Source organism: Physella acuta, unplaced genomic scaffold (assembly GCF_028476545.2).
Source record: "Physella acuta isolate Inbredline_101_S28 unplaced genomic scaffold, ASM2847654v3 ptg000749l, whole genome shotgun sequence".
Lineage (NCBI taxonomy): Eukaryota > Metazoa > Mollusca > Gastropoda > Physidae > Physella > Physella acuta.
Window position 1 is genome coordinate 128,350 of NW_026732267.1, and position 18,816 is coordinate 147,165.

Consider the following 18,816-nt stretch of genomic DNA (forward strand, 5'->3'; position numbering starts at 1 on the left):
ATAGCCATCAAACTTTAATGACTTGATTAGAACACTCCAGGGAAGTGTTCTGTAAAAAAATCATTTTTAAAATTCGCAAGGGCGGCCCACGGTATTGTGGGATTTTTCTCAATATACGGTATATAAAAATAAAAGACGATTGCGGTTCGACGCAATTTATCCCGGTGCCATAAAACTTTAGAATGTTGATGAATACTCCCGAGAATGTTTCTGGGGTGGGAGGGGGGAATAGGGGTATGTGGGTGGTGGGGGCGGGGGATTTAATTTCGCATGGGCGCCCCCCCGGCAGGATGTGATTTGGCGCCCTGGTCTTTCCCGTGAGCGCTATGGTGAATACGTTCAGTCTAAACTGTGATATACAATGGATAGGATGGGGCATTACAAACGCTTACTAAATTGAATCAGGCGTGTCCTCTGGCGCCCTGGTAGGGTGAGATTAGGCTGCAAATAAAAATGTCTGTTTCGGCCCCAAAGGCTCACATGCGCCGCCGAGGGCCATGTAATACGTTTTATTTTAATAATCAGAAAAATTAACCAAGGTTAGATTATTAACTGGGATGTTTTTTTTTTGTCCGTAAAAAAATCCAAACAGTTTCATAACTTTGCGAATGATGCAATTAGCATCTATTTTTAGGTAATCCAAACAGAAATTGAGATTGAGCATCTAAGAATAGACCATTACTAACGCTTACATATTGAATCAGTGACAATGATGTTTAAAACGCGTCCAATTTTTTTTTTACGTGTTAAATAACAAATCCTGTTAATTTGTGTCACTTTAGTGAATGACGCAATCTGCATCATTGTTAACAGGATGCTATTTTAAGGAGTCAGGGGTCGTACGCAGCGCTTATGCGGTAGTGTAATCGGGGGGGGGGGGCTCCTGAGAGCGGGCCTCTACGTCTCTGACACACCGAAGTGTGTTCTACCATATTATTTCGGTGAGTGATTAATGTACACTCAAGGTTTTCATGCGGTAGTGTGGGTAAACCCGTGTCCTGATATTTATGATCCAAGCGCAGGAATTGTTTACATTTAAATAACTGATTTTTAGAAAAGAAGGTCACGCGTCTAAGAACATATGATTGGTAACGCGTTGGTGAAATCCTTCTAATATATTTCGTCAAACTTTCTTCTATCCCCGCGGCAACGCGCGGGGGTCGGGTACGCTAGTAAATTATAAAATAGTTATTGATCAAAATGCAACACTACACGTTGAGATATTATTGACAAAACAAAGAAATAACTAAATAGCTAAAATCCGGCACATTTAAAATAACAGACTACCAATACGTATTCGAAAAATTAAAACCAAATTATTTACATTATTAGTCAACAGAACACCATATTAAATGCACACACTGATTAAGAGACTTAAATGATTCCGTTAAAAATCTAAGTAATTTGTATTAATTTGACCGATAAAATTGTATATATTTCATAGCGTACGCCTTGATGAGTAGATCTATAGAACTATATCTAAATCAAATTTAAATGAAATAGTTCCTTTCTTTATATTCTAAAATCAATTACACTATCATCTCAGCTATTTAGGCACCTTATGAGACATGAAGAATCAAAGAAGTAGATTAGTTAAGAAACTTAACTTACGCGAATAGGCCTATTCTTTCAAATTATTTTTTTTTTATCCCAAATTAGCCATTTCCAAAGCTAAACAAACAAAGATGTCTATAAAATAATTAAGGCGTGAAATAGTTTAATATAGAAATTTATTAATCGAATAGATTCTAGAGTAGATAGAGTCTAAATCTAGAATCTAGATCTAGAATCTAGATCTTAGCGTCTACGTCTAGTTTTTTTTTTGCGTAGATCTAGAATAATATTCTAGATTTAGTTATTATCTAGATCTAGAATCCTAATAGATGAAGTGAATTTTATAAGTTTAGGCCGAGAAAATCGTATTGTATACATTTCATAGCGTAAGTAGCTCTAAATCATATTTGAATTAAAAAGTTCATTTCTTTTTATTCTAATCTCGGCAGATTACGTCATACGTTTCGTGCTCTTTTAGTATAAACTAAACAATAAGCGACGTCATTGTTAAATGCGTTCTTGTCCCAAGTATAAACACTTTTCCGGTTGCATAATTAAAATTGTTTTTCTACATTCGAATACGCCTTTAATTTTTATTTTTCTTCTTAAAATAAAATTGTGGTTATACATTTAAAACATCTAGCATATTATTTTCAACTAAAGTCCGTATCAAGTTCTCCATATATCGCTGCAGATTCTGATGTGATATCCGGCGAAAATATTTTGCGGACAGACAGAGAGAGAGAGAGAGAGAGAGAGAGAGAGAGAGAGAAGTGCGCACATGGTTTTTTATATATTAGGATATGACATGTTGCGTTGGCTAATATTATACGTGGGCTTTATTTCTCGAGGGTGGCTATTAGGCTGTAGACAATGCTGTAAACTTTCTTCAAATCAAGACTAACAACTATTGAGTCAGTTACAGCTAAAATATACCTAGCTTATTCATATTAAAATATAATAACTTACCTTTCTTTTCTTTTCATACTCTTCCTCTACCTCAGTTCCCCGGTAAAACTTATCCTTGGCTCCAATATCAGGAAAATAAAAGCCATCTTTACACACGCACTTGTACGAGCCTCTTCTGAAGCCTAGGCCAGCAATATGCTCACACTAGAAGTAAAACAAGCACATTTACAGGTAGAAATATGCTCACACTAGAAGTAAAACAAACACATTTACAGATAGCAATATGCTCACACTTCAAGTAAAACAAGCACATTTACAGGTAGCAATATACTCACACTAGAAGTAAAACAAGCACATTTACAGGTAGAAATATGCTCACACTAGAAGTAAAGCAAGCACATTTGCAGATATCAATATGCTCACACTAGAAGTAAAACAAGCACATTTGCAGATATCAATATGCTCACACTAGAAGTAAAACAAGCACATTTGCAGATATCAATATGCTCACACTAGAAGTAAAACAAGCACATTTACAGGTAGCAATATACTCACACTAGAAGTAAAACAAGCACATTTACAGGTAGAAATATGCTCACACTAGAAGTAAAGCAAGCACATTTGCAGATATCAATATGCTCACACTAGAAGTAAAACAAGCACATTTGCAGATATCAATATGCTCACACTAGAAGTAAAACAAGCACATTTGCAGATATCAATATGCTCACACTAGAAGTAAAGCAAGCACATTTGCAGATATCAATATGCTCACACTAGAAGTAAAACAAGCACATTTACAGGTAGCAATATGCTCACACTACAAGTAAAACAAGCACATTTACAGGTAGAAATACGCCTTTATGTCTCATCACTCATTATTAAACCACACCACCTATTACGAGAGATCTAGCAGCAACTAATTGTTTCAACCAAACTATCTTTTAGGGACATTCTACAACACGATCATCTGGACAAACAGTAAATAATCTTGTCTTAAGCTAATATATACAGCTCAAAGGTTTTTTCTTTTTTTTTTTTTTTTTTTTTTTTTTGAAACTCAAACGTATTATGTGGCTCTGTTTGTTGTGGCGGACGGATTGTTTGGAGATATGTATAATGTTAAACCAAACTCAACTTCATAGCCACAGTTTAATAATCCTAGTGTTTATTATCTGAATTAATGGTTTTCAAAAATTATTATATAAAAGTATGTAAAATAAATTTCATTTTTCAAACGAATAATTTTAAATTAAAGTCATTTGGAATAAATAAAGTCAAAGAATATGTATCATCATTCCCAAAAATAAAAAATAAATGTACAAATTACTTCACTTTCTACCTCTATTGCCAATTACTTCCCTTGCCAATGACTTCCCTTTATAGATCACACACAAAAATTACTTCTCTTTAAAAAAAACACTACATCAAAGGGAAAAATACTTTTTATTAGTTTGTTTTAGTGTTGGAAAAAAATCATTCTATAATTAGCATGGATTGATAAAGTGCAATGTTATAGGTAAAACACGATATTTTAAATACTGCCTTTTATTTATTGTATACTCTGAACGTACTGTTTACTAATTATTATCATTAATCAATACGAGTTTAGAAGCCGCTCCTAAATGTCCTCTATTTATACTTCTATCTTTCCGTTTGCGGACAAGCATGTGGTATTTTAGTCGTTCACTAAATTGAATCAGGCATGTGTTCGATTTGGCGCCCCGGGCCTTCCCGTTAGCGCTATGGCGCATACATTCGTTTTAAACAGTGCGATAGACTATGGATAAAAAGAGTTACTATAGACCTTAACTAAAACGAATTTATAGCGTCCACCGGCACTCCCACATGGTGCTATTTGGTGTCTCTGGCCTTTCCGTGAGCGCTATGGCAACTGCGTTCGTTTCAAACAGTGCGCTTAACGATGAATAACATGGGGTAGTATAGTCATTGACTAGGGTGAATAAGGTAGTTCCGCCGGCACCCCGGTTGGGTGCGATTTGGCATCCCGGGCTATACTGTGAGCTTTTATGTTTTGTATTTAAGCTTGTGTTTATGTTCTGTATCATTGTTTGCGCTTAGCTTTGCATTTGCGTTTGCGTCGTGTTTGTGATTGCGTTAGTGGTTACGTTTGTATTTCCGCTAGCGTTTGCATTTTTGTATTTGTTTACGATTGTGTTTGTGTTTGGTTTTGTGTTTGCGATTATGTTTGCGTTTATTGTTTGTATTTTTGTTTGCGTTTGCGTTTTTGCTTACGTTCGGTTTGGGTTTGTATTTTCGTTTTCGTTTGTGTTTACGTTTGTGTTTGTTTTTGTGTTTGCGTTTATACTCATCTTTGTGTTTGTATTTGTTGTTGCCTTTATATTTGTGTTTGCCTTTTTGTTTGGGTTTGCGTTTGCGTTTGAGTTTGTGTTTTCGTTTGTTTTTGCGTTTATGTTTTGGTTTTGGTTGGTTGTGGCTAGGGTTAATTCGAAAAGTAATATATTTCCTAAACCCGGGGGAACGCCAGGTATATGCTGCTTAATAAATACACGAGTCATGGTCCTTTCCAAATAGGTTTGTTTTTTACAGAGGTCAGTGCAGGATCTGGCCGGCTAGTAGTTTATATGCTTTAAATATATTTTACTGACCTATTTTACTTTCGCGTATATAGAGTATAGAGAAAGTATCGTAATCTTGCACAAAAATCACATGAAATTTTGACAGCTTTCACCGTTTTACTTCTCAGTATTTCACCATGTACAGAGTATAGGGGACTTATTTTAATTGGGCAAAAATTCTAAATTCAGATGTATCAAACTTTCTGCGCTTTATGCGTAATCGAGTCGGAAAAACTGGGCTTTGCAATTCTGTCTCTCTGTGTGTGTGTGTATGTCTGTGTGATTACTGTTATAGTCTTTTGAAAAACCAAAAGTAGAATAAGCCTACAACTTGATTACTATTTCAGATAGATAAACGAAATTTCACAAATAAGTAGAAGATCTAATAATCTGCCTTCTATCAAATTTTGAGTAATTTCCGTTGATCAGAAGTAGTTATTTACGCTATTTCCGATTTCTAAAAAAAAAAGCATGTGAATTTATAAAATACTAATAATATTCCGAACTGTTATACACAGATTGTTTGGCATTAACTTTTTTTTCTTCGAGATTCTGTTCTATTTTGAAAAGTTTAAGTAATTAAAAATGGATTAAAAATCATGTCTATATCCCGAGTTGCCATCCCCCGTAGGATTATAAATTATATCAGAATATTCGAGAACGTTTAGAGGAGATCACTTCCGGTTTATTCTGACTATTTTATTAAAAGAACTAGCCTACCAGTTATTGAAACGTAAACGATGGCGGCACTATATTTCAAAGATCTTGGTTGTTAGGACCAGATTTGTTCACACAAACAATATATTAACAAAGAAGATACCCTTTGACAACTCTTCCACTTCAAGAATATAAACTACTTATTCTTAATCATTCTTTCGATATATATTCTGATTAATAATAAATTTAATTCAACGATCTTGATGCTATTATTAAACAAATCTACCAAAAAAAAAAGAAGAAATGACATTAAAATTGCAAGTCAGAAAACGAAGGCAACTCTATTTTTATTTCCGATTGTAGAAAGAAGAGAAACAGGCTGAATTTATTTGAAGCAACTCATCGGTGAGATAAAAAGTCTCCTCGGCTCTCTGATTAGTAGTCGCGACTATGGGTGCTGACATTTTAATTCCATTCTATCTTCAAACAATCGCCCAGGCTGGCATGGTGATTTCATGCTTGATCAGCGTCTCACCCTATAACGGCTTGAACATTTCTCATTGAGATTCCATCTCAAATTGCATCAGCGGCTACACCCTCACGAGCACTCAGCGAAAAGGCACTTTATGCATTCACACAGAGGTGTAGCACTGTATGTATTCACACAGAGGTGTAGCACTGTATGTATTCACACAGGGGTGTAGCACTGTATGTATTCACACAGGGGTGTAGCACTGTATGTATTCACACAGGGGTGTAGCACTGTATGTATTCACACAGGGGTGTAGCACTGTATGTATTCACACAGGGGTGTAGCACTGTATGTATTCACACAGGGGTGTAGCACTGTATGTATTCACACAGAGGTGTAGCACTGTATGTATTCACACAAAGGTGTAGCACTCTATGTATTCACAATAAACTGTAGCACTTTATGCATTCACACAGAGGTATAGCACTATGTATTCACACAGAGGTGTAGCACTTTATACATTCAAAATACACTGTAACACTTTATGCATTCACACTACACTGTAGCACTTTATGCATTCACACAAAAGTGTAGCACTTAATGTATTCACACAGAGGTGTAGAACTTTATTTATTCAAAGAGAAGTGTAGCACTTTCTGTATTCACATAGAGGTGTAGCACTTTATGCATTCACAATACACTGTAGCACTTTATGCATTCACAATACACTGTAGCACTTTATGCATTCACAATACACTGTAGCACTTTATGCATTCAAAATTCACTATTACACTTTCTGTATTTACACAGAGGTGTAGCACTTTATGTATTCACAATAAACTGTAGCACTTTATGCATTCACAATAAACTGTAGCACTTTATGCATTCACAATACACTGTAGCACTTTATGCATTCACAATACACTGTAGCACTTTATGCATTCACAATACACTGTTACACTATCTGTATTCACACAGAGGTGTAGCACTGTATGTATTCACACAGAGGTGTAGCACTGTATGTATTCACACAGAGGTGTAGCACTGTATGTATTCACACAAAGGTGTAGCACTCTATGTATTCACAATAAACTGTAGCACTTTATGCATTCACACAGAGGTGTAGCACTTTCAATATTCACACAGAGGTGTAGCACTTTATGTATTCACAATACACTGTAGCATTTTATGCATTCACAATACACTAGAGCACTTTATGCATTCACACAGAGGTGTAGCACTGTATGTATTCACACAGAGGTGTAGCACTGTATGTATTCACACTTAGGTGTATCACTTTATGCATTCACACAGAGTTGTAGCACTTTATGTAATCACCCAATGGCGTATCACTTTATGTATTCCCACAGAGGTGTAGCACTTTATGTAATCAGACAGAGGTGTTTAACATATATATACAGGGGCGGAACTACCATGCCACCAGACCACGCAATGCGACGGGGGGTGGGCGCCGGATGTTTAGGGGCCCAGTTTTTTTTATAAAAAAAAAACAGGTCTACTATATCAGAGATTGTTCTAAAGCTCCTATCGAAACAGTGTTGCGTAGAAAAATAAAATATTTTAAAATCTACAAGCGCTTTAGTTTGAAAAGTAGGCAAACGTTCATACTACTTTCTTGACTTACTGCCCTTCTTTAAGATAGGGTGTGCCCATAAAGGTCAATTTAATAGTTTTGTACTATGTAAAATAAAAAGTAAATGATTCTCTGAATTATTATTTAAATAAGACGTACTAAACAATCGTACAGCTATAAAAATAAATGTTTTCAAAATTAATATTATAAAAACAAATAATTATTTAAAAAAAACATAACGCGAGAAACCATTCACAAATCAAGATTACGTCTTTATAAACATTTGACCAGCTTGTCTTAATAAGTGATATGATTATTTCAGGGCCATACTGAGTTTGGACTTATTTTGTAAAAAAAAGTGTGTCTGGTTTATATATTTATATATTTATTTATTTATTTATAGAGTGGCCCTATTTTTTTTTATATTACATATATATATATATATAAATATATTGCTCGTATGTCGAATTGCTCGTTTAACACAGTAGTCTTACGGATCAGCAGTCTTGTGTTGTACTGTCATTTGTTTGTGAAGTGCTGGTAAATTGTTTCTACATTGATTGATATATAATAAATCTTCCATTCCAAACAGTAATGACATTCATCCACTATAAAATAAATATTCCCGACCATACACTTATGACAATAATAACCCTATAATAATTCTTATTTCCTTACATACAGCTTTGAATAGGTCAGTAGTCCTTTGGTCAACAATGTTCTGAAGGATGGAGCCAGAGATAAAGCGATTATTTGACATGTGTCCGGTCACGTGCCCAGTACTAACATCAAATAATTGCTTCCTCATAGCCCTGTAGAGAACGCACCATTCAATTCAAACAGAAATAATGGCTCGGAATGCCATCATTTTTAAAATCAGATTTCTACTTATGTTTACACATTTACTAACATTACTCAGTCCTTCAAACTTTTGCTTACACAGACAAAATACCATGATGTTATCTCTGGTGAACAAGTACCATGATGTTAACTTTAGTAGACAAGTACCATAACTCTGGTAAAGTACCATAACTCTGGTAGACAAAGTACCATAGCTCTGGTAGACAAAATGCCATAACTCTGGTAGACAAAGTACCATAACTCTGGTAGACAAAGTACCATAGCTCTGGTAGACTAAGTACCATAACTCTGGTAGACAAAGTACCATAACTCTGGTAGACAAAGTACCATAACTCTGGTAGACAAAGTACCATAACTCTGATAGAAAGTACCATAACTTTGGTAGACAAAGTACCATAACTCTGGAAGACAAAGTACCATAACTTTGGTAGACAAAGTACCATAACTCTAATAGACCAGGTGTCGGCAACCTGCGGCTCGCGGCTCTTTTGCCGTCAAGATGCGGCTCTCCGGCTCCTTGCACAAATATTAATAGTTATATTATTTCATTTTCAAAACTCATATCAAATATAATATAATAAAAAAAAAACTTTAAACAGAATTAAAACACTTATCAGAGAACATTGAGAATATGTGGAGCAGAAAGTATACGGACAGCTGACAGCAGCTTGGACAACAGGCCGAGAGCTACAGCCCCGTGGCAACAATCCCATGTTGGCCATTGCCCAAGTGCAGACTTTTTCGAATGTTTTTTAAATGGGAAATGTTATTTTATTCAGAATGCATTTTCCTATGGGTAAGTAATCATTAATTTAACCTGAGTGACGTAGTAGCTTCTTACTGTTAAGCCGGGTACTGACTATTGAGTACGAGTTTACCCTGCGTACAGTGTGGTGGAAAATAAGCCTGGTTAAAACCAAAGGACAGAAGCGACCGATACACTGTTATCAAACCGATATTCAGGCAGGGGCGGAACTACAGTGCCGCCAGACCCCGCAATGCGGGGGGGCCCAGGCCGTTTAGGGGCCCACAGCCGACCATGATCAATTTTTTTTATAGTTAAGAATAATTTTCTTGTAAAAAAACAAACAGATCTACTACAGTTGTGATGTACTACAGTAGCTAACACACACTGTATCTTAAAGTTGTAGTGTGTAAGATCGGCAACCGTTCAAACCGCTTCCATGACTTATTTCCCTTTTTTGAATAGTCAAATACGTGTGTTCTTAAGAAACTTTAAATAAATTTGCACTAAACAAATTAGAAAGCAATTACATCTCTTAATTATTATTTTTTTAAATACGTAATAAAGAATGAAATAGTAAAAAAGGAAATGTATTAAAAACTAATAATATAAATACAAAAAAAACTTTAAATAAACATAAGGGGAGAAACCATTACACATACAAAGCTTTCTTGCTTCATATTCTTTTGACCGACTTGCTAATCGGAAACATGTCAAACACTAAAACAAAGAATTTCAAAACAGATTAATAGCACTTACACATGATGTGTAGTTGCTGTATTATGATTTAATTAAAATAAAAACTAAAATTTTTTAATTTTTCAAATTTCGAACAAGCCCGAATTGAGTATTCTATGGTCGTATTTTGGTATATATATATATATATATATATATATATATATATATATATATATATATATATATATATATATATATATATATATATATATATATATATATATATATATATATATGGGGCCCAAAAATTTTTTTGCGGGGTGGCCCAATTTTTCTAGTTCCGCCACTGTATTCAGGCCAGTTAGTCAAAGTTAGCCGTGTTGAGGCCTGACTGGCTAATGGCAGACACCTCCTGGGCCGGTGATGTCTTTACTTTAAAGAGAGAAAAAAAGTTAAATTCTTCTCAAGTGGATTGGGATAGTTCTATGGTTATTTTATTTGATTACTAAACTCATTATTATTGCGAAACATGTGTATGTTTTTATATGAATAAATATTATTTCATATTTATGGATATTTATTTTAAATAACAAATCACATTTATTTACCTAGTCCTAATCAAATATTAAAATAAAAATGTTAGTGGCTCTTTAAAAACTGGGACATTTTGAAAATTGTAACTTTTGGCTCTTCCGTCTCAAAAGGTTGCCGAACCCTGTGATAGACAATTACCATAACTCTGATAGACAAAGTACCATAGCTCTGGTAGACAAAATACCATAACTCTGGTAGACCCATTAAATATATTGACAGACACGTGACCTATGTTTACCTTTAATACACCTTCAGGAAATCGTTTGTTTCTAATATGTCACACAGAGCATAAAAGCGCGCATTTTTTATTAGCTTATGGGAAGTCTCCGTTGAGGTAATTTTCTAAAAGCAACAAATGTGTTTTACACATGCTAACTCAGGAAAAGTTAGATCTATCTGGTTCTTGAAAAAGTAGGTCCTAAATTATGTTCAAATTACTGCAATACTTTAAAACTATTTTCATTTACATATTTAGTGTATCAATTAAGTATATACCAATACTGTCATAATTAAACCTCATGAAATAAAAAACTAGCAAACGCGATGTAAGATTTCATATTTCGGAATAGATGTATTAATGCATTCCCACTGGAATCTATTGAATTCATTTTGTCCTGACGAATTCAGTTTTTAATCTTCTGGAATTCTGTTTATATTTTAAAATGCAATTTACTAAATTAGTTTTTTGACTTCCCCAAGGAAAACGAGGGCAGGTAATGATGCGCCCGTTATCTCGCTGCTCGTTTGGACTAATGAATACTTGAAGATCTTATTTACACACTCCCCGCCGCCACAATACCAGCTTTGTCTAGAGCCAATCCTCCAGATAATACTTTCTTGTTTATGAATTCATTTCCTCGGAGTTTCATTAAAATCATATAATACAAGGTTTTAACTAATTATTTGTTTTTACAAAGAAAGACATTTAGAAATGCATAGATTTTTCTCTAAATGAATTTATTCATTGTATTAAATTAATACTTTTCGATATTTATAAAATACTTTCAACTACTAAAGAATCATAATTATAAAACTATGTCAACATTAACATAATATTTCGTAAATTACTTCAAATGTCCTAGACTACATCAACTCTAACATCAAATGTCCTAGACTACATCAAATGTCCTAGACTACATCAAATGTCCTAGAACAACATCAAATGTCCTAGACTACATCAAATGTCCTAGACTACATCAAATGTCCTAGAACAACATCAAATGTCCTAGACTACATTAAATGTCCTAGACTACATCAAATGTCCTAGAACAACATCAAATGTCCTAGACTACTTCAACTGTAACATAGAGGGTACTACATCAACCATGAGATCTATCTTGCAACACTGACATCTATTTCACCACGAAACTCCTAACGTCCGACCACTAAACGTCGAATACATCAATCTAATAACTAAACAGCTAAAATATCAATACAACTAGTCAATTTGTTGACTAAATGACTTAAACATCAACTTGACCAATAACTTTCAAACAGCAGATTGACGAGCAAAATATATCGTATCCGAATGACCATATTTCGACATCACCGAAAGCATTAATCGTTACATCACTCATACTTTATATTGGGTACCGGAAAGAAGCGCAACGGAAAAAAGAGCAACGGAAAAAAGCGCAACGCAAAAAAGCGCAAAACAAAAAGCGCAACGGAAAAAAGAGCACACGGAAAAAAGCGCAAAGAGAAAATGCGCACACAGAAAAAAAGCGCAAACAGAAAAAAGCGCAAACGGAAAAAAGCGGCAACAGAAAAAAGCGCACACAGAAAAAAGCGCAAACGGAAAAAAAGCGCAAATAGAAAAAAGCGAAAACAGAAAAATGCGCAACTAGAAAAAACACAACGAAAAATGTGCAAAAGAGAAATTTAGCACAATGACCATATGGACTAGATGACACATTTATACATGACTGTTAGGGCTGCTGTGAGAGTGTCGTGTTCGATCACGTGATCTACTATTATTTAAAGCGTACCACTACCATGTGCATTTCCATCACCATGATACAGGCGATATTGGCTTTACACAATGCCTATTATTTTCTTGGTCAATAATTATTCAATTACTGTTCTCGTATAAATAAACATAAAACTATCGACATTACACGAAGTATCTTTCACATTCTCCCTAGTCCGAAATACCTAGCTTGCATACCACAACAACCCGTTCCTATGGAAAAACTTCACTCTCTTTCATCCGCGTCATCAAACATGCATTCGTCATATCTCTCGTAACAACATTCATTCGCACCAAAATAACAATTATGTATTTATTTATTTTTTCACATCATGACGCGACTACCTACCTACCTACTACCCACCTACCTACCTACCTACTACCCACCTACCCACCTACCTACCTACCCACCTACACACTTACGTATCTACCCACCTACCCACCTACCTACCTACCTACCCACATACGCACTTACCCACCTACCCGCCTACCCACTTACCCACGAAAAAAGTATCGGCGAAGTTCGTTAGTTTCGTAAACTGTACTAGACATATTTTTTTAATGAAAATTCATTGAGATCATTGACATATGTTACATATATGTTACATTTTGCGACAACTTTAATCAGTGCGTTTGGCTTGTATGAAAACTCACTTCGAACTAACTCAATTACATGCTATTTATTTTAACATTACACGGTAAGCGTCACCCAACTGTTGTGATGTGAGGTGAGGACAAGTTCGACAATAAACCAACACGAAAGTACGAAAGAGACATAGACTGCCTATTAGAGAATGGACCCCTTAACTTTCCTAACAATATAACTAAAATAGACTTTTGTTTGAAGGGTAATGAAAACATGTAAACAGAAGGGGCGCTACTCTAAATCTATGCGAATACTTATATGTAACAATCCTAACCCCAGCCAAAACATGTACTGAACAGCATAATTCGCTGCATGTAGCCAGTTTCTTCCAGGCATCTCTTTTACCGCCCCCCCCCCCACCTCCCAACGAAATGGAATTTATAAAGTAAACATACACTTTTACTGGTGTCCGCCCCCCCCCCCCAAATGTTGACCCCCCCCCCCCCCCCCCCCGAAAATCCCCCCCCCCCCCCCCCGGAAAAAAAAGTCTGGAAGAAACACTGCATGTAGCATATGTAACAGAAGAGCGACTTTTTTGGTGGGTAGGTGAGTAAGTGGGTAGGCGGGTAGGTGGGTAAGTGGGTATGTGGGTAGGTAGGTGGGTAGAAAGGTAAGTGTTTAGGTGGGTAGGTAGGTAGGTGGGTAGGTGATAGCATAAACGATCGATCTTAAATTTTCAATATCTTCGTTAAAATTGCGACATCCGAAGTACATTTCAGACGAACTAAATTTGCCCATCAATGTAAATATTCTAATCTTTACGTTGCTAACAGTAAGTTAGATTCTAGTTCTCGTAACAAAACATTGCAAATATAAGACTTAAAATTTTATTTCAATACCAAGCCCAGACTAAGAAATGTAGGATATGTAGTGGCGTTAAGCTATTTTATATGTTAACTGCCATTCAATTCAAAGGGAAACTAAGTAACAATCATGGCACGGATAGTGATGTTAGTTCGTGTTGGGCCACCTGAACTAATGTGGTATGATAACAGGTTGGACCACCTGAACTAATGTGGCATGATAACAGGTTGGACCACCTGAACTAATGTGGTATGATAACAGGTTGGACCATCTACACTAATGTGTCATGTAACAGGTTGGACCACCTGCACTAATGTGGCATGATAACAGGTTGGACCACCTGAACTAATGTGGCATGTAACAGGTTGGACCACCTGAACTAATGTGGCATGATAACAGGTTGGACCATCTACACTAATGTGGCATGATAACAGGTTGGATCACCTGCACTAATGTGGTATGATAACAGGTTGGACCACCTGAACTAATGTGGCATGATAACAGGTTGGACCACCTGAACTAATGTGGCATGATAACAGGTTGGACCACCTGCACTAATGTGGCATGATAACAGGTTGGACCACCTGAACTAATGTGGCATGATAACAGGTTGGACCACCTGAACTAATGTGGCATGATAACAGGTTGGACCACCTGAACTAATGTGGTATGATAACAGGTTGGACCACCTGAACTAATGTGGCATGATAACAGGTTGGACCACCTGAACTAATGTGGTATGATAACAGGTTGGACCATCTACACTAATGTGGCATGATAACAGGTTGGACCACCTGAACTAATGTGGTATGATAACAGGTTGGACCACCTGAACTAATGTGGCATGATAACAGGTTGGACCACCTGAACTAATGTGGTATAATAACAGGTTGGACCACCTGAACTAATGTGGCATGATAACAGGTTGGACCACCTGAACTAATGTGGTATGATAACAGGTTTGACCACCTGAACTAATGTGGCATGACAACAGGTTGGACCACCTGAACTAATGTGGTATGATAACAGGTTGGACCACCTGCACTAATGTGGTATGATAACAGGTTGGACCACCTGCACTAATGTGGTATGATAACAGGTTGGACCACCTGAACTAATATGGTATGATAACAGGTTGGACCACCTGAACTAATGTGGTATGATAACAGGTTTGACCACCTGAACTAATACGGCATATTAACAGATCTATTATGGAACTCCTTCAATGACTAACTATAGCAAGTCTTTACCTGTGTCGTTTGTGGTCGACATCTGGAAGAATTAGCAAACACATTCTCTTCAGCTGAATTAGTGCCTGGGCACTGATCAATGTCAACTTTCTGTAGATCAATATCGATTCCACTTGTTCCCCTGAAATCAAATTTTAGAGACAGTAAGCCAAACACTGACGTGACCTTAGATTTTCAATATTTATATGATCGCTAACCCCCACCCCACTCCACACACACACACACACACACTTTATCTAGAGCAGGGGTCTAAAAACTAAGACCCGCGAGGTCCTCTCATCCGGCCCCTCAGTGATCTCTTTGCCCACGGAAAAAAATGTATGTTGGAGGTGGCTGAGGAACTTTGCCCACGGGAAAAAAATGTATGTTGGAGGTGGCTGAGGAACTTTGCCCACGGAAAAAATGTTTGTTGGAGGTGGCTGAGGAACTTTGCCCACGGAGAAAATGTTTGTTGGAGGTGGCTGAGGAACTTTGCCCACGGAAAAATGTATGTTGGAGGTGGCTGAGGAACTTTGCCCACGGAAAAAATGTATGTTGGAGGTGGCTGAGGAACTTTGCCCACGGAAAAAATGTATGTTGGAGGTGGCTGAGGAACTTTGCCCACGGAAAAAATGTTTGTTGGAGGTGGCTGAGGAACTTTGCCCACGGAAAAAATGTTTGTTGGAGGTGGCTGAGGAACTTTGCCCACGGAAAAAATGTTTGTTGGAGGTGGCTGAGGAACTTTGCCCACGGAAAAAATGTATGTTGGAGGTGGCTGAGGAACTTTGCCCACGGAAAAAGATGTATGTTGGAGGTGGCTGAAGAACTTTGCCCACGGAAAAAAATGTTTGTTGGAGGTGGCTGAGGAACTTTGCCCACGGAAAAAAATGTTTGTTGGAGGTGGCTGAAGAACTTTGCCACTTTGCCCTGGAAATTCAAAACAATTTGAGAATGTAGCTTAGGGTGCAAGTACCGTTGCCCGTCATGTTGCATACATTTGTGAAAACATTGTGACTCAAATAGCGAAAAATGCAAGCAAGTTTCGCCACTTTTCAATTGCAATGGATGAGTCGCTGGACAGCTGTTCCACCTCTCAACTTATTGTGTTCATTAGAGGTGTGGATAAAGACATGAGCATAACACAAGAGCTGGCTTCCCTACATAACATGTATGGCACTGTTACCGGAGAGGATATATTCAATGAGTTTAAAAAATTGGCAGATTATTCCTTTGATTGTACTGACCTCAGTTACCTGACTGTTGATGAAAGAAAGTACATGAGTACTTGGGCTCAACCATAGACAGTTCAGAGACATTTTGAAAGAAACAGACAAAGAATCGCAGCGGTAAGACGGCTAAGTTGTGAGAAAGTTCTCAGCAGAGTATATAAGTTAAGAAAGGAAATAGGTGACTTATTGAAAAGTAAAGGCAAGTCACAGCCATTAATGTCTGATGAAGAGTGGATATGGAAATTGGCCTTTACTGCCGTCACAACTACTCCTTTAAATTTTCTGAACCTAAAACTACAAGAGAGGGAAATCTTGTTTCTGATCTATACACCCACCCAAAGGCCTTCAGGCCTAAACGTGTCTTGTTTTTGTAACAAGTACAGGCCAACAACTTGAAGCACTTTCAACCATGCAAGATGATCATGGCTGAAGCATGCGAGATCATCAAGGACCTCAAGCTGCAGTTTTAGTTGTGGTTTTCTGACTTGGATTCAAAGGCAGAAGAAGTGAGACTGTTTCAAACCCCTTTTAAAGCAGATGTGGCCAGTTGCCCTAATGAAATGCTGCTGGAGGTCATTGAATTGCAAGCAAATTACCTCCTTAGCGACTAGTTCAAAGAAGGGCGGTGGGTTTGTTTTTTTTTGGTTTTTATAAAATAAGTTTTTGCCCAAGGAAGACTTTCCTAGTATTAAAACTTTTGCCTCAAAGTACCTTTCAAATTTCGGAACGATATAACTGTGTGAACAAACATTTTCAATAATGAAATACGTGAAGAATAATTAGAGAGCAAACTTGCACCTCGAGTGAGTTGTCGGAAATTGACGGTGTTTCTTTCAGACTTTTTTTCTCCGGGGATGGGGGGGGGGGGGGGGGTTGCACTTGTAATTTGTAGATATTTCTATATGAATTATACTTTGTTGAGGAGGGGTAGACATTCTTCGGGGGGGGGGGGGGGGTAGTTTCGCCACCCCGAAGAGATGCCTGTAGAAAACTGGCCCTTGAACTGATATGTGATAGTAAAAGCACCCCTCGGGCTGAAATATGTAGGAGCCCCCTGACTGTCTGCGGCCTTCCATAAACTATACACTTTTTTATAGTGCTTCAACGGACTTGACCAAGTTCACAAAAATCCTTCCATCATTATTGTCGACATGGATAAAAATCTTTTTTTTTTTCCATATTTTACAATCAAAGAGAGGTAAAATAAATTAATTAAAAAAACTTAAGCCTGAAAATAATTAAAATGTAATAATTTTTGGAATCAATGTTACAGAAGTTGCTAATCCAAATAACTAGAAAATATTTTTTTTTAGTCCGTCTACATTTCTATTTTTTGCATCAAAGCCTAAGTTAACCTGAAGTTTCACTTTCGTTAGACAAACATTTTTAGGATGTACAGGAACTCCACGATCGATGTTCTGAAAAACGCCACTCATAGTTATTTATACTGAAAAACTTTGGCGATACAATTGTTTTAATACAATTAATATTAGTAATCCACGTGAACAGTTTTAGCTATTTTTACAAGCTTTTATTTAACTCACTTCCTCGTCATTCTGTCTGTCGTCAGTCGTCAGTCTAGACGGAAACGCAGGGGTGAAAATTCGGACAGTTCTACTTGACCGACACGATTCACAGTTGGCACGTGGGTCAAGACATGAAGACAATGCAATCTGAAACTAAATTTGACTTAATTGGATGCCTAATTGATTTTTTATGAATTAATTAAAATTTGGACCGAATTAGTAGGCATGTCTAGCCAACCACACCACACGCGTCATCAATAGCTGCGCCATCACGACCACGTAATGGCTGCGTTCAAAAACCATTGCGCGCCTACTGAACGTGATATTCAGTAGGCGCGCAATGGTTTTTAGTCATGTAACTCTATTGTAGATAAAACATGTAAAGTACTGAAAAAAAAATTCATAAAAAACGTTTTAATAACAAGCTTTTATGTAATGATGCACTAAAAAGTAGAAAATAAATTATAGACTACTATTTAAATAACTATAAAGAAAAGCGTGGGTGTCTTCCTTAACATTAGTAAAGGTATCCAATAGATACTAAAGTGACCCACGCTTTTCTTTATAGTTATTTAAATAGTAGTCTATAATTTATTTTCTACTTTTTAGTGCATCATTACATAAAAGCTTGTTATTAAAACGTTTTTTATGAATTTTTTGTTTTTAATTTCTGTGAGAAATGTAAAATCTAATATTGATTTTGGCTTTTTTTACTTTCTCGTATATACGAAGTATAGAGAAAGTCTTGT

General features: G+C 36.6%; 1 protein-coding gene across 1 annotated transcript in view; it reads right to left on the reverse strand.

Moving 5' to 3' along the window:
* Positions 1-18,816, reverse strand: part of LOC131950273 (putative G-protein coupled receptor 158) — a 158,108-nt gene that overhangs the window by 79,280 nt on the left and 60,012 nt on the right. The window contains exons 3-4 of the mRNA XM_059312352.1: positions 15,334-15,454; positions 2,524-2,667 (exon numbers count right to left, since the gene is read on the reverse strand). Coding sequence (XP_059168335.1) covers positions 2,524-2,667; positions 15,334-15,454 — 265 coding nt within the window. The remainder of the gene's footprint in view (positions 1-2,523; positions 2,668-15,333; positions 15,455-18,816) is intronic.